The sequence below is a fragment of the Manis javanica genome, chromosome 8 (genome assembly GCF_040802235.1).
Source record: "Manis javanica isolate MJ-LG chromosome 8, MJ_LKY, whole genome shotgun sequence".
In the NCBI taxonomy this organism is placed as follows: Eukaryota; Metazoa; Chordata; class Mammalia; order Pholidota; family Manidae; genus Manis; species Manis javanica.
The window spans coordinates 125,019,739-125,042,024 of record NC_133163.1 but is presented as its reverse complement, the minus strand read 5'-3'; the positions used below and the strand labels follow the sequence as shown (position 1 = coordinate 125,042,024).

The following is a 22,286-nucleotide window of genomic DNA, read 5'->3' as shown; positions in this document are numbered from 1 at the left end:
TTGTTTTTTGGGTGTTGAGGTGTGTGAGTTCTTTATATACTTTGGATGTTAACCCCTCGCTAGATATATGTCATTTACAAATATATTCTCCCATACTGTAGGGTGCCTCTTTGTTCTGTTGATGGTGTCCTTTGCTGCACAGAAACTTTTTAGTTTGATGTAGTCCCATGAGTTCATTTTTGCTTTTGTTTCCCTTGCTCAAGGAGATGGGTTCAGGAAGAAGTTGCTCATGCTTATATTCAGGAGATTTTTTCCTATGTTGACTTCTTAGAGTTTTATGGTTTCATGCTGACATTCAGGTCTTTGATCCATTTTAAGTTTACTTTTGTGTATGGGGTTAAACAGCAATCCAGTTTCATTCTCTTATATGCAGCTGTCCAGTTTTGCCAACACAAGTTGTTGAAGAGGCTGTCATTTCCCCATTGTATATCCATGGCTCCTTTATCATATATTAATTGACCATATATGGTTGGGTTTATATCAGGGCCCTCTAGTCTGTTCCATTTGTCTATGGGTCTGTTCTTGTGCCAGTACCAAATTGTCTTGATTACTGTGGCTTTGTAGTAGAGCTTGAAGTTGGAGAGCATAATCCCTCCCCTACTTTATTCCTCCTTGTCAGGATTGCTTTGGCTACTTGGGGTCTTTTGTGGTTCCATAAGAATTTTAGAATGATTTTCTCTAGTTTGTTAAAGAATGCTGTTGATATTTTGATAGGGATTGCATTGAATCTGTAGATTGCTTTAGGCAGGATGGTCATTTTGACAATATTAATTCTTCCTATCCATGAGCACGGGATGTGTTTCCATTTATTGGTTTCTCCTATAATTTCTCTCTTCAGTGTCTTGTAGTTTTCCGAGTATAGGTCTTTCACTTCCTTGGTTTGGTTTATTCCTAGGTATTTTATTCTTTTTGATGCAACTGTGAATGGAATTGTTTTCCTGATTTCTCTTTCTGCTGTTCATTCTTAGTGTCTAGGAATGCCACCGATTTCTGTGTATTAATTTTGTATCCTGCAACCTTGCTGAATTCAGATATTAGATCTAGTAGTTTTGGAGTGGATTCTTTAGGGTTTTTAATGTACAATATCATGTCATCTGCAAACAGGGACAGTTTCCCTTCTTCCTTGCCAATCTGGATGCCTTTTATTTCTTTCTGTTGTCTGATTGCCATGCCTAGGACCTCCAGTACTATGTAGAATAGATGTTGGGAGAGTGTGCATCCTTGTCTTGTTCCCAATCTTAAAGGAAAAGCTTTCAGTTTCTTGTTGTTAAGTATAATGTTGGCTGTGGGTTTTCATATATGGCCTTTATTATGTTGAGGTACTTGCCTTCTATACCCATTTTGTTGAGAGTTTTTATCATGAAAGTATGTTGAATTTTGTCAAATGCTTTTTCAGCATCTATGGAGATGATTGTGTGGTTTTGTCCTTTTTTTTGTTGATGTGGTGGATGATGCTGATGGATTTTGAATGTTGTACCATCCTTGCATCCCTGGAATAAATCGTACTTGATCATGATGGATGGTCTTTTTTTAAATTAATTAATTTATTTTTTAAATTTATTTATTAATTTATTTTTTATTTTTTTGAGAGGGCATCTCTCATATTTATTGATCAAATGGTTGTTAACAACAATAAAATTCAGTATAGGGGGGTCAATGCTCAATGTACAATCATTAATCCATCTCAAGCCTAATTCTCGTCAGTCTCCAATCTTCTGAAGCATAACGAACAAGTTCTTACACGGTGAACGAATTCTTACATAGTGAATAAATTCTTACATGGTGAACAGTACAAGGGCAGTCATCACAGAAACTTTCGGTTTTGATCATGCACTATGACCTATAAACAATCAGGTCAAATATGAATATTCGTTTGATTTTTGTACTTGATTTATATGTTGATCCCACATTTCTCCTATTATTATTATTATTTTTATTTTTAATAAAATGCTGAAGTGGTAGGTAGATGCAAGATAAAGGTAGAAAACATAGTTTAGTGCTGTAAGAAGGCAAATGTAGATGATCAGATGATCAGGTGTGTGCCTATGGACTAAGTATTAATCCAGGCTAGACAAGGGCAGCAAGACAGATGGATGGTCTTTTTGATGTATTTTTGAATTCGGTTTACTAATATTTTGCTGAGTATTTTTGCATCTATGTTCATCAGGGACATTGGTGTGTAATTTTCCTTTTTTGTGGTGTCTTTGCCCAGTTTTGGTATTAGAGTGACGCTAGCCTCATAGAATGAGTTTGGAGGTATTCCCTCTTCTTCTACTCTTTGAAAAACTTTAAGGAGGATGGGTATTATGTCTTTACTAAGTGTTTGATAAAATTTTGTGAAGTCATCTGGTCCAGGAGTTTTGTTCTTAGATAGTTTTCTGATTACCAGTTCAATTTAGTTGCTGGTAATTGGTCTGTTCAGATTTTCTGTTTCTTTCTGGGTCAGTTTTGGAAGGTTGTATTTTTCTAGAAGGTTGTTCATTTCTTCTAGGTTTTCCAGTTTGTTAGCATATAATTTTTCATAGTATTCTCTCGTAATTCTTTGTATTTCTGTGGTGTCTGTAGTGATTTTTCCTTTCTAATTTCTGATTTTGTTTATGTGAGTAGACTCTCTTTTTTTCTTGATAAGTCTGGTTAGGGGTTTGTCTATTTTGTTTATTTTCTCGAAGAACCAGCTACTGCTTTCATTGATTCTTTCTATTGTTTTAGTCTTCTCAATTTTATTTATTTCTGCTCTAATCTTTATTATATCCCTCCTTATACTGACTTTGGGCCTCATTTGTTCTTCTTTTTCTAGTTTCATTAATTGTGAGTTTAGACTGCTCATATGGGATTGTTCTTCTTTCCTGAGGTAGGCCTGTATTGCAATATACTTTCATCTTAGCACGGCCTTCACTGCATCCCACAGATTTTGTGGTGTTGAATTATTGTTGTCATTTGTCTCCATATATTGCTTGATCTCTGTTTTTATTTGGTTATTGATCCATTGGTTATTTAGGAGCATGTTGTGAAGCCTCCATGTGTTTGTGGGATTTTTCATTTTCTTTGCATAATTTATTTCTAGTTTCATACCTTTGTGGTCTGAGAAATTGGTTGGTACAATTTCAATCTTTTTCAATTTACGAAGGCTCTTTTTGTGTGTGTATGATCTATTCTTGAAAATGTTCCATGTGCACTTGAAAAGAATGTGTATTCTGCTGTTTTTGGGTGTAGAGTTCTGTAGATGTCTGTTAGGTCCATCTGTTCCAGTGTGTTGTTCAGTGCCTCTGTGTCCTTACTTGTTTTCTTTCTGGTGGATCTGTCCTTTGGAGTCAGAGGAGTGTTGACATCTCCTAGAATAAATGCATTGCATTTTATTTCTCTTTTAATTCAGTTAGTATTTGTTTCACATATGTAGGTACTCCTGTGTTGGGTGCATAGATTTTTATAATGGCTATATCTTCTTGTTGGACTAACCCCTTTATCATTATGTAATGTCCTTCTTGGTCTTTTTTACACAACTTCATTTTGATGGATGAATGTTATTCCATTGTGTGGATATGCAAAAGCTTCTGGTACGTTCAGTTTGATGACACTGGGTACTTTCTTGTCTTTTATAAAAAGAACTGGAATGAACATTTTAACCAAAGGTTTTTCATTTTTTCAGTAAATCACTCTAAACGATAAGGACTCTGATTAAAAAAATAAAAAGTAGTAGTAGTGTTATTGTCACACCTAAAAAATTAAATAATTGCATAGTATCATCAAATATTTAATGTTCAGATTTCTCTGACTGCCTTATCAATACTGATGTTTTTCATAGCATTCCCTCACTTGGATAACTAAATCTTGATGTACATGCTTAATTAGTTCTTTACAGTAAATGCTGGGTCAAAGGTACATTATGACTAGATCTAGAAAGATGCTCTTATTAACCTTAAACATTCCAAAAGAATGTTTTGTAAGAATGTGAACAGTGGAAGGGACAAGAAGGAAATTTTTTTTATCTGAAGCTTTCACAGAAGGGAGCCAATAGTCTGAAAGGTTTCTAGGGGTCTACTATAGTAACCCTAGACTGATTTCTCTCCTGCCTCCCTTCATCAGCACTGGTTGGGTCAGGAGGGTCTCCCATTGTATTAGCCTTTCTGGAGGAGCATCTTGCCCTTTCTCAGTAGCCCAGGTGGTCTTTCTGAAGGAGCTGACATCTCTCATTCAGCAGTCAAGAATCTATCTGTAGAACCAGGGATCTTCCTAAGAGGATGATCTGTATTTCAATCCAGGAAGTCTGTGGTCATCCTGCTTTCTCCATTCTACATTATTTGCTATTTTATATAGTTATTGAAAACATTTAGATTTACATTTATAATTTAAATAGAAGCAGGAGTGTAGTGGAAACAGTTAAACAGACTTGGGTTCAAATTTTGACTTTGTCAATTATTTGCTGCATAATCTTGGGTGAATTACTTCCCTTTTCTGAAATTTAGTTATTTGGGGTATAGTGATAGTTTCAGAAGGTTGCTACAGTGATGAAGTAGCTTGGCACATAGTAGGTGTTCAATAGATATTTGTTGAATTACCTGGAGTCTTTTTTTTTTTTTTTAGCTAGAAGAAACCTTAGCATATATCCCTTTGTTTTAGAAATAAGAAAACTAAGTTCAGATAAAATGTGAAACTTAGTCTTTCATGCATTCATTTAACAAACATTTATTAAGCCCTGAGACCATGTCAGGTACTGAAAATGTAATAATTAGTAACAGATGGCCACTGCTCTCAAGGAGTAAGGAAAGAGAAATGTTTTAAAAAGTGCTATGCTGAGCCATATACAGAGTTATCTAGAATTATGCTGTCCAATATGGTAGTCATTAGGCACATGTGGCTATTTAAATTTACTTACAATTAAATAAAATTAAAATTTCCAATAAATAAACAAATAAAATTAAAATTCAGTTCATCAGTCACATTAACCACTTTCGAAGTACACAGTGGCCACTTATGGCTAGTAGATACTGTGTGGGAGTAGAAATAAAGAGCATTACCATCATTTCAGAAAGTTCAGTTGGATAGTTCTGCTTTAGGTCTTCTCCCCAGAATAATGTTCATATGTATATGTAGTTCAAATTCACACAATTTTAAGATATTTGCACCTTGGTCTGAAAGCCCTTTACAATACAAGAGAGGAATGATGGGTGTTATTAACTAAAACTAAAATCAGAGATAGGAGTTTCATTATAAGCCACAGTTCAAGCTTATGAAAAATTTCAGTTTAGAACAGGTTCTGGCTGAGTTGGCTGTAGCAGAATAATGAGTCATTTGTTCATTTCAGCAGGGATGGGCTCCATGTCCTGTGCCTGGTACGGAGCCCTGTGGTTGTCTGGGCATATGTGGCCACATGTTGATATGTGCACACTTCAAATAGAGAGAGACCTCTAGAGATTTCAGTGAAACTTGATCACTTTTCTCACAATTTAATTGCAGTCTCTTTAACTGAGGATGTTACAAGGCTCTCACTTTCAGTAGTCTGTGTTCATGCAGTAATCACTTATTGGGTGTTTTCTAAGTCCCACATATTGGGCTGTGTGCTATAGATATGAAGATGTTTAAGATAAGACATTTATAATCTATTGGAGGAGACAAACATGAAACCAGGTAGTCATAACCAAAGCAAAAATAATGAAACAAGTGCTGGAAGAGGCGAGGTACTGGGAAATAAGAGGAAAGGAGAGATTAAATGGAATTTAGATCACAAGGGAAGGCTTGACAAGAGATGGCTTATTGGGTAAACTGGAACAGAGTAGCGTGGAATATGCTGTAGATGGGAATCATCTCACATTCAAGTTCTTGAAGTTCAAAATTCTTCTGTGCAAGCTGTGATTTCTCCTGCTCCTCTCACACTGAACTTGCTGCCTTCCTGGAGGCTTCCAGACTCTCAGCCCCATCTTGTTCTCATGGTTCTTCATAGCCATCCTGGCAGGACTCCACAGTCAAAGATTTCAAACAATTTTTGTCAGCTCTTCCTTGTCCTCTGGCTTCTGTATTAGTCTGTCTTGTTAGTCCCCAACCTTGCCTTGCTGAGATCAAGGTCATTCATTCAATATGAGGTCTCTCAAAAATCCTGCTCTCTAACTCAAAATTTCTTCGTGTCTTTTCTCCATTCTCTCCCCCACCCCCAGCGTCCACGTGTAACTCCTTATCCCATCCTTTTCTTCCTCTTCCAGGACCTGGCTTTATGCCTTATCTCCACAGTTGTATCTTCAGTTTTCATTGCTTATGGCGCCCTCCCTAGGGACAGGTACTGGTTTTGTAAGGCTTGGTTTATTCAATCCTGGGAGCCCTCTTAAGAAAATGAATACAAAATTACAAATACAAACTTAAGAACAAAAGTTGACATTTATTTAGAAGGCCTATGAGAGTGTAAGGAGGCCCTGAAGCTTAGCTTCACAGTAAATCCATCTGTCTGTACTATATTAAAAACAAAACCAAACCCTAAAGGTTCCTTTTGTTTTGCTGCTGCAAATGACTGTTCATCTCTCTGAAACTTTTCAAGGAAGTAGTCTACGTACAATACCTTCACTTCCACCCCCATCCACCATTCTATTGCAATGGCTTTCTCTAAAATAGCATTGACCTCATAACCTCTAAATCCCATGGCTTTTTCTTAGTCCTGATCTTTCTTGTCCTTTTCACAAATAATTTGACACACAGGTTACCTTCTGACCTCTCCAATGAATCCTTTCCATTAAACCACCAATGGTGGACCTTCCTCAGGGTCTCTTAAATGGTCCACATTGTTTTCCCTCCCCTATGACTCAGTCACACCCTTGCCAATCATTCACACCACACCCATGTGGCTGATCTACAGTTATAGGTCCCTTGCTCTGACTTCCCTCATAAACTCCAAGCCTGATACAAATTCTTTACCTGAGGCCCCATCAGTATGTCAAATTCATCTTTCTCTGGCTGTGTGAATAGTATCACTCCCTCCCAGGCACCTGCTCCAGAAATTTCAAAGTGTTACTTTAAAAACAACAACACTTCTCTCCCTTTTTCCCTGTATGGACTCTAAGATCTACCAGTTCTACCTCAGAGTGTTGCTATAATCTGTGTAGTCCTTTCTCTTCTCACTGCTACTTCTCCTACTTCAGTGTTTTTCACTACTGACTTGGACCAATCCAAGACTCTATTGTTTGGAGGTGGAGAACTTCAGAACTGGGTGTGACTTGCTCCATTGAATTAATGGAAGGTCAGATACAGAATCTGGGTTTCCTGCCTCTTCTTGGTAGCTACTTCACAGTTTAAACCCACTGTAATCTATTTTGTACATGAATGCCATATTAATCTTAAAAGTGATGACTCTTAACCAGTGAAACTGTAGTCTCTGGCATGGTAGTTCAAGGGCTCCAAAATCAGGTGTTAAATAACATCTCAGCTTTATCTTCTTCTTGACCCCTAGCTGTACTATATAATCACCTGTGCTTTTGGATGTTCTCCAAACATGGCCAGACTTTAATGCAAGTTATTTCTGGAGTTAATTTCTTCCCTGCTATGTAGTAGTTCAGTCGTTGAACCTCTCACCACATGTGGTCTGACATTGTCTTTGTCTGTAGTAAAGATTGTAGTTGACTCCACAACATCCATTCCTTCCCAGGTGATTGGAAGTCCAGTGAATGACCCCATCCATCTCCTTGTGATTGGTTTAGGGATGGGTATGTGACACATTTCTGCTAATGACAGAGCAGGGAAGTCAGTTAGGTGGATTCTTGGAAAGGTCTCATGTCTTGGAAGGCAATACAGAAGGAAAAAAGTCATTCTTGACATTTGTCATAGCTGGATGCTACAGCCACCTTGCTGTCAGCCTGATGAAGAAAATGGAAAGAATCTGGGCTCTTGATGATATTATTGACATTCTAAACCAATCCTAGAGCCTGCCCTGACTTTGGACTTTGATTATGTGAAGTAATACATTTCCTTACTGTCCAAGCCACTTTTAAGTCACAGTTTTCTGTTATTTGTAGCCTAAAGCCTCAGGAATCTGCTATTTTGTAAGCTAGACTTTCAGATTCTTGAATTCAGATTCTTCTTATCTTTCTATTCAGTATCTATTTATCTTTCTAGCCTTCTTAGGGCTTGGCACACAACAATTAATCAAAAAATGGTTGTGCAATTAAGATTTATGCATATATTTCTGAGATATAACTAGTAAATACATTCATAATTTATAAAGCTCTTTATTGTTTCATAGCAATTTAGAGATAAGATAAAGCTTACATGTTCAGGGCATTTTATTTCTTAAAGTCACACCAAGTTCTGAACAGGCTGCTCCCCTTTGTCCCAAACCCTTGTCGGTGAGTACCTTGCTTGTTAGGGTCTCAAAGTATTGGGGACTGAAGCAGAAAGAAAGCAGCAAGCCACCCGTTTGCTTAGCCCGTCAATAATGCCACTACAGCACCCTAGTTGTTGCTGGCTTAGAGCTCAGGACTGGAACCCCTTCTCCTCCCAGTCCTGGTTCAGAGTAGTGCCCCTAATGTTCGGGCCGTGAATCCCCTTAAATACAATACTCTGTAGGGAGAGGTATTTTCTTGGGAAGATGAATCACGGCTTTTATTAGATTCTCAAAGGTGTCTGTGAGCCCCTGAAAGGCTAAGAAGCACTATAATGTAATACAGTACCTCAGAAATAAATGAAAATAAAAATTTTAGAAATGTTCCTCCTTCACTGGACTTAATAGTTCTCTACGTTGTTTTGTATTTTGTCATCTAAGGGACCAGTAACACGGGACCACTTGTAGATAATGAAGTAGGAAACATTTAGGCACTAGGGAGGACTAGGCACCTCCAGTCAAGACCAGTGTAAAAGGAAAATGCACAGCCCCTTGTCGAAAAATCATTAAGAATTTCAAAATGGCTACATTTTAAATTAAACATTAAACCAAGCACAAGGCTCTTCTAAGTGAGGAGCCCTGTGCAAGAACACAGGTTGCACGCCCATGAGACTGGTCCTGCCTCTGGTACATATTACTAAACACACTGTAAATTGCTTGCTAGTTATGTTGTATTCCTTTGGCCTGCCATGCAGTTCTTCATTCATTTTTGGAGGGCCTAGAATGTTCCAGGGATTGTGTCATAGGAGCATTCATTCAGTAACTTGGGTGTCTACAGTGTAAAGAGCCTTGTTCTAGGTCCTGGGCATAGGGATTTGAACAAGACATTTGTGTTGGGTAGAGACAATCAACAAATGAACAGGAAAAAAATATCAGATAGTGATCGATGCTGAGCAAAAAATAACATAGGATAATGTGATTCAGGGGGACTGGGGGCCTATTTTGCGCTGCGTGGTTCGGGAGGCATTCTCTGAGACGACATTTGAGCTAAGACTTGACCGAAAATAGACCCGTCCTGCCTCCAGGGTGGGTGGAGAGGGTCGTCTTCTGCTTGGGAAACAGAGCGTAAGGTCAAGCTGGGGCGGGGGCGGGGGGCTTGGGGGGGAGGGAGGGAAGGAAAGAACGAATATGGGTGCTGGAGTGAGCAGAGGTAGTGGGTCAAGGGAAGCATCAAGGTATGGCAGGTGGAAGAGGCCGACCGCAAGATGAAGCCATCCCCGGGCAGGTCCGAGGGTCAGCGAGGCGCAGAGCCTGGCGAGAGGGTCCTGGCAGGGGCCCAGGCCGAGGACGCGGTGGCCGGGCCCAGGCGAGGGCGCGGCTCGCTCGGAGCCTTGCAGCGAAGCCGCCCCAGGGGCCGACGTGGCCGGCGCTGTGCGGCCAAGGGCCGGGCCCCAGGCGGGGGGCCTCCCGGGGATCCCGGGCCGCGGGCACCGGTTGGCCCCCGGCTTGGCGTCCGCGGGCGCGAGCAGCAGAGTCGCTGCACCGGGCGGGAGGGGGCTCGGCCCCGGCGCCCAGGGGGCGGCCGGGCGCGCTGGCCGCGTGCACGCGCCGGGGCGGGAGGTGGTGGGGGAGGGGCGGGAGGTGGTGGGGGAGGGGCGGGAGGTGGTGGGGGAGGGACGGGGGCAGCTCCTTACCCGGCGGCAACGGGGCCGGCGCCGCTGTGGCCCTTTTACGCTGCGGGGCTGCTGCCTCGCGCCGGTGGGGTCCGGTGTAAAAGGAGCCGCCGGACAGCAGCCCGCCGACGCCTCGGCGCTCCTCGGCCCTCGCCGTTTTCCGGCCGCGGTCCGACGCGGGCAGCGGCGGCTGGGAGAGGCGGAGCCGCAAGAGCGCGGCCCGGGCCGGCCCCGCGGGGCGGTCGCGGCCGTGACGGCGGCTCCGGGCCCGGCTCCCCTTCCGCACCCCTCCCGCCGGAGATGAGGGGAAGATGTCCGTGTCGGGGCTCAAGGCCGAGCTGAAGTTCCTGGCGTCCATCTTCGACAAGAGCCACGAGCGATTCCGCATCGTCAGCTGGAAGCTGGACGAGCTGCACTGCCAGTTCCTGGTGCCGCGCCCCGCGCCGCCCGGGGGCCCGCGCTCGCCGGCGCCGCCGCCGCTCACGCTTCACTGCAACATCACGGTGAGGCGCCCGGGCGCGGGCCCCGAGCGCCCGGACCGAGGGAGCCCGCCCCTCTCCGGCGGGGACCGGCCCCGGCCCGGCGGTGGCCGCGCTCGGACGGGACGGGAGGGGAGGGGAGGGGAGGGGAGGGGCGGGCGGCGCTTGCCGCGGGGCTGGGTTTGGGCCGCTGGCCCCTCTCGGCCCCGGGCGCCGTGCCCCGAGCCCTCCCGGGGTCGCCACAGCCGCGCCCAGCCGGCTGGTTCCCGGGGCCGCGGGCGGCGGGTCGCTCCGCTGCCGCGGGAGCCTGGCGGGGAAGGCCCTCGAGTCGGGACGCCTCACTCTTCTGTCGGGTTTCTCCCGTCCTGCTTTTTCAACCAATTATTTTCTAAGTTTGTGTGTAAGAAGAAACTAACATCGAACGCACGCATTTGAGGGAAAAGTTCAGAATGCAGCCGCGGATTGTCTGGACTGTCCCCGCCCGGCCCGCCCGGCTCTGCCGCCGTGTTTCCGGAAGGCGCGTCGCCCTCGGCCGCGGCGGGCGGTGTGTGCGCGCGGGCGCCCCCGTGCGGGCGCCTCAGGAGGGTTCGGCGCGCCCAGACCTGCCAGGAGAGGTCGTCCTATGTCACAAAGCTGAAAGACACCTTAGAGCTTTTTCGTTTAAACAGAGCTGTTTAGAAACCCAAGGTTTGGTGACATGATTGAAGTGTTTGAAGCTTATTCGTAAAAGGGTATGATGAGGTTGGTCACTGTGGAATTAATGTAGGCTATTGGTTTAAATTGCAGAACATACTCCCTGTTTCTACTCCTGACAAGAGTCAAGGCAGTAGTTTTATTTTCTAATGTAAATGGCTAAAAACCAAGTCTGGTGTCTTTTAGCTCCCCTTGGTTGAGTCAGTGGGTACTCGTTCCCACAGTGTGCCCAGCCCTTGGGAATTTGCAAAGGCCTTGATGTTACGATAATTAGCAGTTAATTAACATTAAAGTAATTTTCAGAATATCTGGGGGAGCAGGTGTGTATTTCTGAAAACAAGCGGTACAGTCAATGCCCTACTGAGGGGAGAATTCATTTATTGAATATCTATCTAAGAGTTCTGTTCTAGACACTGGTGTTGCAAAACTGGGTAAAGCAATGCCTGCTTTCAGAACTCAGTCTTAATGGGGGAAGAGTTTTATACAGTAAAGTGAGACCAAGTTCTGTGGTATCATTATGGAAACCAAAGGGTAATTGATTTTTGACTTGGGCGGCAGTGGCCGTGAAGAGGGGAGTTCGGCTTTTACAGGTGAGTAGGATTTTGGAAGGGAGTGCAAGAGCTTCAGGCAGAGAAAGCTGCATTCAAAAAAGACATTAAAGCTTGAGGAAACCTGGTTTGCTTCGGAGTAGACAAATTATGATGAGATTTGAGAAGCCTAGGATATAGGCTGGTGAAGGAGATTTTCCAAGAATGGGAAATAGGTGGTAGTAGTGAGCATGAAGTAGGTGATAATGAGTGACTGGCCTGAATGGTGATTATTCTGATAAAAGTTGGGGTGTGGCCAGGCTAGGAGATGGGTTTCAATGATAGGAGAGTGAACTTGTAGGCTGTGGGGAGCCACTGTGTTACTCAGGTAAATTGGGAAAATGTTTTTGCTATCCATAACTGGGAGTGGTTTTCTACAATGGAAGACTTTAGGAAATGTGTGTGTAGTTTTGGTTATCCCAGTGGGGGTGGAGTGGGGGGGGTGCTGAGCTGGCAGTTACTGCCAGGGGTACAGGGATGCCAAATGTTTAGACAGTGTGATGTTTAGACAGTGTGCCAGAACAAAAAATTATCCCACCTCAAATTCCAGCAGTTGCTCTCATTGAGAACCGTACTGGAGGCTGATAGGAGTCGGCTGCATAAAAATGTTGCATGAAGACCTGGCTTAGGAAGTGGAGCAAGAAGTGGATTAGAGACACCCAGGAAAGGAGAACTTACTGGGGACTAGTATAACAGTACCATTAATAGAAGCTGTTCAAGGTGAGATGCTAGTTGAATTACTATAAACATGATCAGAAGATAATTATCATGGTAGATGCTTGATGTAAATAAATTTGTGTTAAGTCTTTATTATGGGAACACAAACATAGAAAAGTTGAATAGTACTCCATAAACCCAACCCCAACAGTGAGGAACTTTGGGCCAATCTTATTTCAAATTACCCCACCTTGGACTATTTTGAAACAGATACAGGCATATCATTTCATCTATAAATATTTATGTATCTCTAGAAGATAGACTCTTAGACATGGGTGAGTGTTTTGACAAAATCTACTTGGCTTGTGCATGTTGACACTATTTTCTTAGAGGGGAAAGAGCAAGGGAAAAAATGGGTTTGCACTTCAAAAACAAAACTGTCTACTGTGTTTGTGATTTATTCTCTAAAAAAGTTATTCTTAAAAAATTAAAAAGGTAATGAGTTTGTCCTATTCTTTTAGCTTTTCCTCTTAAGTCCTTATTCCCAAATGTTTATTGAGCTTTTCTACATGCCAGGTTGTGGCTTCTCCATGCTTACCAAGAAGCATTCTTATGCAGTTTCTCTAATGTTTGAGGGTACCATACCTCCCTAGTTGTTTCCTTATAGGCATGTGTGCCAATTTCTGACTAATTCTCTAAAGATACTGTGCATCCTTTTTTTTTTTTAGTCTTCTGTATCAGCAGTTTTTCCCATGTGGAATATGTCCCTAACCCTGGTCTGTCTTTCCAGGTCTGACCATCCCTCAAGGCTCTTCGGGTCGTACTCTGCTCATGCTGATATTTTTCCTTGTCTCCCATCTATAATCCTTACTGTTTACTGCTTTAGTTATGTTTTCTTATGTTCTATTTTAAGAGTTTTGGGTGTTTGTCTTTTTTTTTTAATGGTGGAAAGCAAGAATATTATATAATTATACTTTTCATCTTCCACTCAGTCAATTCTCTGTAAATATTTGTTCTAATCACTATATGGTCACCATTCTAGCTATATTCTGTTTGAGCAAAATCTTAACTTGTATTAGTTAACTGCCAAAAGTTTGTCAGAATTGCAGAGATAATATCAAGAAAGTGTCATGGATAGTGCATAAATACATAAAAGCATAAAAGGTCACTGAAGACTCAATAGGAAATCTGTAATTCAGCTTCACATCAAAGATATGTTTAGAAGTAAAAAACATAACAGATGATTTACTCTCTAGGCCAAGGGAACTGAGCTAAATTTTTTTGTTTTATAAGTTTGTCTTAATTTTAAATATGAAGGGAAAAGAGCGCTATTTTCCAACTTAACAGAACCCTTTTTATTACTTGTTTTTTGTGAACTCATGGTATGAAAGAATGTCATGCAAACTTAAAATACTTTTTTCCACTTTCAGTAAACAGATCTAATTGCCAGCCAGTGCTAACGTCCATTTGTTATAATCACACCTAAAAGCAAAGCAGCTTGTTTTACTAACCTGTTCAGCCTTACTGGGTGCTAGTATGTGGCTTTCTTTTAGTCCTTTTGAAATATTTAACATAACTTGGCAATTCCATTACTCCTTTTATGGACTTCTTGGCATCTGGGAACTCTTTATAGGGAATTGCTATTTCAGAGTGAAAAATCCCCCCCACCCCACCCCCAGGAAGTAAATGAGCTGGTAAACAAATAAAACCTCATACTTGATTTTGTGTAGCATAGACCATTACTTTTTCTGCATAAGTGGCTGTTTGCCAGGGTACTGGTGGTGGAACATTATTTTGTTTAGCTAATTAAATTTCTATTCATCATTGCCAGAAAGGCCTCCATGCCCTCCCCTCCACCCAACAGCAATATACTAAATTAAAAAATGTTAGAGTTTTGAGTTTAGGAAAGAGGAACAGGTTTAGTCTTAGCAGTTAATTGACCTTAAACAAATAACTTGTTACTGTGTTTTTCTGTAAAATAGATAATATTTTTGTCCGTCATGAGAGCATACCTAGGAAGGCTCATGAGTAATGATAATGTTCTCCACAAATGTAAAAGTGATGGTGTCATTTGTGACTGAATAACTGTCTTGAAAATGCTTTCTATAGCTTTTCGTGGGAAATAAATCAGTGCTGTTAATTTCTTAATTTTTCCTGTTTCGCCTTTTACATTAATAAAAAGTAGCCCAGCCAAGGTTCTACAAAGGAAATAATGAACAACACTTGACCAAAGAGTCCAAGACCTTTTCTTTGGTCTGTCCTCCTGGGACATGTTACCTTTACAAATTGAACTCCGAAGAACGAACTGCATGGAAATACCAGAACTGTCATATTAAGCACCTAAGTGGGACTTTCAGGCCAGAGGAATCATCGTTTTCATTTATCTGACCAGTTTATAATATAGAGTCAAATTCCTAGTTGTTATCTGTCCTCTCTAATCCCAGTTTTTATGCCCTTCCTTGAAAGGCATAAGAACAGATATGTGAAGGGGAGACTTAAGTTTCCTGTTTATGAATAATGTATCCCTTTGTAACTTCATTTTTCTCTGTTAAACTTCTTAGACCTTGAAAAAGTATAGTATCAGATACATGTCAGCTGGTTGAGGGGTGAGGAATTGAATGGGAACAGTCGCTGCCCAATGTAAAGCATAGGAGAGCCAGACTGATGAACCTGGGCCCCTTTTCCCAAGGCTGCTGGAGCAGTGCTGTGTGTTCACTTCTGGAAGATCATTCAGAAGGCAAAGGAGACTCAACCAAGGAAGGGATCCGTCCAGTGCTTTCTGCAGTTTGGGCGGTTTAAAGCCTTTTTAGCATCTTTGCTTTCTCTGCCTCAATTGTGCAGAATGTTTTGATTAGCGGTAATTTGTTACTCAGAACATGTAAGCATTTTTCACATCATAAGGATATGCATTTTTCTTTTTACCAGTGTTAGTGTTTTTACTGTGTCTGTGGGCTCTGGTTATGTTAGATACTTAGTTGTTTACTTTTAATGCGAATAGCAGGGAACAATTCGGGTTTTTTTTTATTTGGGTAGCTTCTTTTAAATGTTAGAGCATTTAGAACTTTATCAGGGTACTGTATGGTAATTCTGTCAGTTTTTTTCTCCCCACCCTGCATTTAAGTGTGAAAGCAATATGTCCCATAATTAGTTTTCAGAACAATTTGAACTGTTATACCTCTGAACCTCCAACAAGAAGTATGTACATCCGTTTTCAAAAAGTTATGAAATCCTTGGAGCTGGCAGTGTCCTGTCATTTGGGAAGATCAGAAACTGAGCAATCTGGCAGGCAAGTTTGCCGGCTGGTGCTTGATACAGAGCCACACATTGGACTCCTAGTGGATTTATGTAGAAAATAGATACAGAAAGTTATTTCTGAACAAGACAGAAATTCCTTTTCTTAATCAATGATAGGCAAAGTTGTTGGTTTGATTTACTTTTGAGTTGCATTGCTTCAGATTAGGAAACAATTTTGTATAGTGGCAGTGGTAGTGGTGGTGAATTTGAAATTTGTCCAACCTTGGTAACCTTTATGGTGGTAGTAACAGATAACCTCATCTCTTAAGCCCTCAAATCACTATAAAACTAACAGTAGAATGCAGGAGAGACAAAGATCCTGAATTATTGGATGCTTAGGTAATTGTAATATAATTAAGTCTAAAATTTTTCTAGTTGTGAAAAAGAACTGTTAGAAGCACTTAAACATTTAACATAAAGAAAATTGCTTGAATTTATTGGGATTTTTGAGCACTATACAGTGTTTAAAAATTTGTGTATCATAGGTCATTTTAAAGAGTAATAATAGTAAGGAAACTACCTTTTCAAGATAGATATAAAGCTTAAATTTAACCTTGTAAAAATTAAAAAGCTTGAAGTACTTGAGAGATTGAAAATATTAATGCTTAGTTTTATATATTGGTCATAATTTTAGGTACTTTATGAAGTGGATTCCCTTACAAATATTACACTGAACAAACCTTAAACATGATATAGAGTTTGTGCTGAAGGTTCAGTTTCTAAAGGTGGTGATGGTGGTAATTTTGGAAAACAAGGCATTCTTGTAAGAAATCTACAAACTAGACAAGCAAAACTGGAAAAAAAAAATCGCCTGTAATTCTACCAGTCATAATACACCACTATCAAAATAAATTTTGGTATATATCTTTCTGGTCATCTGGTAATCTTATTTCTCCTATGCTTACAAGGACTCCTCCTCAAAAAACATAAGATCATTTGTAATCTGTTTTTTCATTCAGTATTATAGATCTGTGTCATAACTTCTCTACAATGTCTTCATTTCATATGCTATTCTGTTAAGACTGTAGCATTGAGTCAGTCATTTGTCCTGGTATTGGTTTCTTTTTTTTTTTCCTATCTTAAATGATTTCTGCTTTTTTCTATTTTAAATAATGCTTAGAATGTTAATAGCTAGAGCTAAATCCTTGTGTATACAGGTAATGTCCTTTGAAACTTTCCTAGAAGTGATAGCTTTCCATTCTTATTGGTGAATTGGTTTCTGGAAATGTTGTAAGAAATTATGTTTTATGGGAGCTTTTTTTTCCCAGGTAGCAGCTTTTATTTATCAGATTGGTAAAAATGGTAGCAAGTATGCAGTGAAAAGGGCATTCATGGCAGAAAGTATAGACCTCTATGATCCTACGGAAAACAGTTTGATTCATGTAACCGTTTCTATTTTGGCAAGAGCTGGGTAGCCCGAGCTGGCCATCATTGTCCATGCGACTTCAGATCTCCCAGAAAGAGTTTTTGTTCCAGAGAAGATTTGGATTTGCCTGGCTTAGCCTGTCTGACAGCTGCCTCATCACGGGGATGGGATGGACTGGCAGCAACCTGTCTCTAGGTTTTAGGTCAGGGAGGAAAGTAGAAACATGGGAAGGTAGGAAAACTAGCTCCAATGGAACCACATAGTTTAATATGAAAATGGTGAAGGGATGTTTCTTCCAAGGAAGACATTCTGAGAGTGGGGAGGAAAGAGGTTGGAGTAGGGGCAGGCAGCAGTTCTCAAAACTTTCTGGAATCAAGACTCCTTTGCACTACTGAAAGTGTGCTGAGGGCCCAAGGAACTTTTCTTTATGTAGTTTGTTGGTGTTTATCATTGGATATTAAAACATATTTAAAATATTAATTCATTAAAATAAATGTAAATATGAATGTTCCTATGAAAAATGACTATTTTCTAAACCAGATAGTCTTAGAATAGTGTAATAATTTACATTTTTTGGGTAAATCTCTTTAATGTCTGGTCTTTCATTTGCTTCTGCATTCAATCAGTTGTGATAATACTTTTTTTGTTGTTGAAATAATTAGAAGAAAATACAGCTTCACACAGATATTTGGTTGGGAAAAAGTATTTTAATAGCCATTTTAGGTAATTGTGGATATTCTTTTGGACACTCTACCAAAACTTGTTTTTTCTTGAACTTTGAATGGATCTTTTACCCCTTGCATGATATTCTAACCTCACGCATTGGTCAGTTGGAAAATGCTGGTTCACTGAAATCTAACTGCTGATATGTTTCTTTATATACTATGAAAATATTTTATTCATTAATATTACCATCAATCTCATCAAAAATCTCTTGGGAAGCTGTCAGGCTCACAGTGGTGGGTACAGGTTTTCCAAAATTCTAATTTATACTTGAAGCTTGAAATTTTATTATTGGCAAGAAATACTATCCTTTGTTTTCCTTGTAGTGAGAGGCCCTCATTCATTTTTTTTTAAATTAAGCTATCATTGATAATACATTCTTATGGAGATTTCACATGAAAAACATTGTGGTTACTACATTCACCCATATTATCAAGTCCCCCCAATACCCCACTGAAGTCACTCTCCATCTGTGTAGTGAGATACCACAGAGTCACTACTTGTCTTTTCTGTGCTACATTGTCTTCCCCGTGACCCCCCCCGCACCATGTGTACTAATCATAAAACCCCTCAATCCCCTTCTCCCTCCTTCCCTATCCCTCCCCTTTGGTAACTGCTAGTTCCTTCTTAGAGTCTGTGAGTCTGCTGCTGTTTTGTTCATTGTTATACTCCACAAATGAGGGAAATCATTTGGTGCTTGTCTTTCTCCACCTGTCTTACTCACTGAGCATAATACCCTCTAGCTCCATCCATACTGTTGCAAATGGTAGGATGTGTTTTCTTCTTATGGCTGAATAGTATTCCATTGTGCATATGTACCACATCTTCTTTATCCATTCATCTACTGATGGACATTAGGTTGTTTCCATATATTGGCTATTGTAAATAGTGCTGCAGTAAACATAGGGGTGCATATGTCTTTTTGAATCTGAGAACTTGTTTTCTTTGGGTGAATTCCAAGGAGTGGAAATCCCAGGTCAAATGGTATTTCTATTTTTAGTTTTTGAGGAACCTCTATATTGCTTTCCACAATGGCTGAACTAGTTTACATTCCCACCAGCAGTGTAGGAGGGTTCCCCTTTCTCCGCATCGTTGCCAGCATTTGTTGTTTCTGGTTTTTTGGATGTTGGCCATCCTAACTGGCGTGAGGTGATATCTCATTGTGGTTTTACTTTGTATTACCCTGATAATTAGCGATTTGGAGTATCTTTTCATGTGCCTGTTGGCCATCTAAATTTCTTCTTTGGAGAAGTGTCTGTTCAGATACTCCACACATTTTTTAATCGGGTTATTTCCTTTTTGTGTGTTGAGGTGTGTGAGTTCTTTATATATTTTGGATGTTAACCCCTTGTCGGAAATGTTGTTAACAACTACATTCTCCCATACTGTAGGATGCTTTTTTGTTCTGGTGATGGTGTCCTTTGCTTTACAGAAACTTTTTAGTTTGATGTAGTCCCATTTGTTCATTTTTGCTTTTGTTTCCATGCCTCAGGAGATGCGTTCAGGAAAAAGTTGCTTATGTTTATATTCAAGAGAAATTTGCCTATGTTTTCTTCTAAGAGTTTTATGGTTTCATGACTTACATTCAGGTCTTTGATCCATTTCAAGTTTACTTTTGTGCATGGAGTTACACAATAATCCAGTTTCATTCTCTTACATGTAGCTGTCCAGTTTTGCCAGCACCAGTTGTTGAAGAGGCAGTCCTTTCCCCACTGTACATTCATGGCTCCTTTATCATATATTAATTGACCATATATGTGTGTGTTTATATATGGACTCTCTATTTTGTTCCATTGATCTATGGGTGTGTTCTTGTGCCAGTACCAAATTGTTTTGATTACTGTGGCTTCGTAGTAGAGCTTCAAGTTGGGGAGCATAATCCCCCCAGCTTTATTCTTCCTTCTCAGGATTGTTTTGGCTATTCAGGGTCTTTTGTGGTTCTATGTGAATTTTAGAACTATTTTCTCTAGTTCGTTGAAGAATGCTGTTGGTCTTTTGGTAGGGCTTGCATTGAATGTGTAGATTACTTTACGCACAATGGTCATTTTGACAATATTAATTCTTCCTATCCATAAGCATGGGATGTATTTACATTTATTGGTATCTTTAATTTCCCTCATGAGTGCCTTGTAGATTTTAGGGTATAGGTGTTTTACTTTCTTGACTAGGTTTATTCCTAGGTATTTTATGTTTTATGATGCAGTTGTGAATGAAATTGTTTTCTTGATTTCTCTTTCTGCTAGTTCACCGTTAGTGTATAGGAATGCAACAGATTTCTGTGTATTAATTTTGTATCATGCAACTTTGCTGAATTCAGTTATTGTAGTAGTTTTGGAGTGGATTCTTTAGGGTTTTTTATGTACAATATCATGTCATCTGCAAACAGGGACAATTTTACTTCATCCTTGCCAATCTGGATGCCTTTTATTTCTTTGTGTTGTCTGATTGCCATGGCTACGACCTCTAGAATTGTGTTGAATAAAAGTGGGTGTGTCATATAATGCCTTTTTTATATGGAGGTACTTGTCCTTTTTTTTTTTTACCATGACCATACATTACCTATTTTTTTAATTTTTTTATTTTGGTATCATTAATCTACAGTTACATGAGGAACATTATGTTTACTAGATTCCCCCCATCACCAAGTTCCCCACACATACCCCATTATAGTCTCTGTCCATCAGTGTAGGAAGATGCTATAAAGTCACTACTTGTCTTCTCTGTGTTGTACAGCCCTCCCTGTGCCCCCCCATTATACATGCTAATAGTAATGCCCCCTTTCTTTTTTTCCCTGCCTTATCCCTCCCTTCCCACCCATCCTCCCCAGTCCCTTTCTCTTTGGTAACTGTTAGTCCATTCTTGGGTTCTGTGATTCTGCTGCTGTTTTGTTCCTTCAGTTTTTTCTTTGTTCTTATTCTCCACAGATAAGTGAAATCATTTGATACTTGTCTTTCTCTGCCTGGCTTATTTCACTGACCATAATACCCTCTAGCTCCATCCATGTTGTTCAAATGGTAGGATTTGTTTTCTTATGATTGAATAATGTTCCATTGTGTGTATGTACCACATCTTCTTTATCCATTCATCTACTGATGGACACTTAGGTTGCTTCCAATTCTTGGCTATTGTAAATAGTGCTGCGATAAACATAGGGGTGCATATGTCTTTTTCAAAATGGGCTGCTGCATTCTTAGGGTAAATTCCTAGGAGTGGAATTCCTGGGTCAAATGGTATTTCTATTTTGAGCTTTTTGAGGAACCTCCATACTGCTTTCCACAATGGTTGAACTAATTTACATTCCCACCAGCAGTGTAGGAGGGTTCCCCTTTCTCCACAACCTCGCCAACATTTGTTGTTTGTCTTTTGGATGGCGGCCATCCTTACTGGTGTGAGGTGATATCTCATTGTGGTTTTAATTTGCATTTCTCTGATGACTAGTGATGTGGAGCATCTTTTCATGTGCCTGTTGGCCATCTGAATTTCTTCCTTGGAGAACTGTCTGTTCAACTCCTCTGACCATTTTTTGATTGGATTATTTGCTTTTTGTTTGTTGAGGTTCATGAGCTCTTTATATATTTCTGATATCAACCCTTTATCAGATCTGTCATTTATGAATATATTCTCCCATACTGTAGGATGCCTTTTTGTTCTATTGGTGGTATCTTGCTGTACAGAAGCTTTTCAGCTTGATATAGTCCCACTTGTTTATTTTTGCTTTTGTTTCCCGTGCCCGGGGAGATATGTTCATGAAGAAGTTGTTCATGTTTATATCCAGGAGATTTTTCCCTATGTTTTTTCTAAGAGTTTTATGGTTTCATGACTTACATTCAGGTCTTTGATTCATTTTGAATTTACTTTTGTGTATGGGGTTAGACAGTGATCCAGTTTCATTCTCTTACATGTAGCTGTTCAGTTTTGCCAACACCAGCTGTTGAAGAGGCTGTCATTTCCCCATTGTATGTCCATGGCTCCTTTATCATATATTAATTGACCATATATGTTCAGGTTAATATCTGGACTCTCTATCCTGTTCCACTGGTCTGTGGGTCTGTTCTTGTGCCAGTACCAAATTGTCTTGATTACTGTGACTTTGTAGTAGAGTTTGAAGTTGGGAAGCGAGATCCCCCCTGCTTTATTCTTCCATCTTTGGATTGCTTTGGCTATTCGAGGTCTTTTGTGGTTCCATATAAATTTTAGTTCCTGTTCGTTGAAGAATGCTATTGCTATTTTGATAGGCATTGTATTGAATCTGTAGATTGCTTTAGGCAAGATGGCCATTTTGACGATGTTAATTCTTCCTAGCGAAGAGCATGGGTTGAGTTTCCATTTGTTAGTGTCCTCTTTAACTTGTCTTAAGAGTGTCTTGTAGTTTTCAGGATATAGGTCTTTCACTTCATTGGTTAGGTTTATTCCTAGCTTTTTAATTTTTTATGATGCAGTTGTGAATGGAATTGTTTTCTTTATTTCTCTTTCTGCTGGTTCACCATTAGTGTATAGGAAAACAAATTTCTGTGTGTT

At 40.3% G+C, this 22,286-nt stretch overlaps 1 protein-coding gene across 8 annotated transcripts in view; it reads left to right on the top strand.

Annotated features, from left to right (window-relative positions):
- The first annotated feature begins 10,144 nt into the window (after window positions 1–10,144).
- UBE2Q2 (ubiquitin conjugating enzyme E2 Q2) overlaps window positions 10,145–22,286 on the top strand; it is a 113,436-nt gene continuing 101,294 nt past the window's right edge. For all 8 annotated transcript variants that reach the window (XR_012120822.1, XR_012120821.1, XM_073212239.1 and 5 more), the window contains exon 1: window positions 10,145–10,472. Coding sequence is in view for 6 of the 8 variants with exons in the window: in XM_073212239.1 (XP_073068340.1) it covers window positions 10,281–10,472 (192 nt within the window). In the remaining 2 variants the exon portion in view is untranslated. The remainder of the gene's footprint in view (window positions 10,473–22,286) is intronic.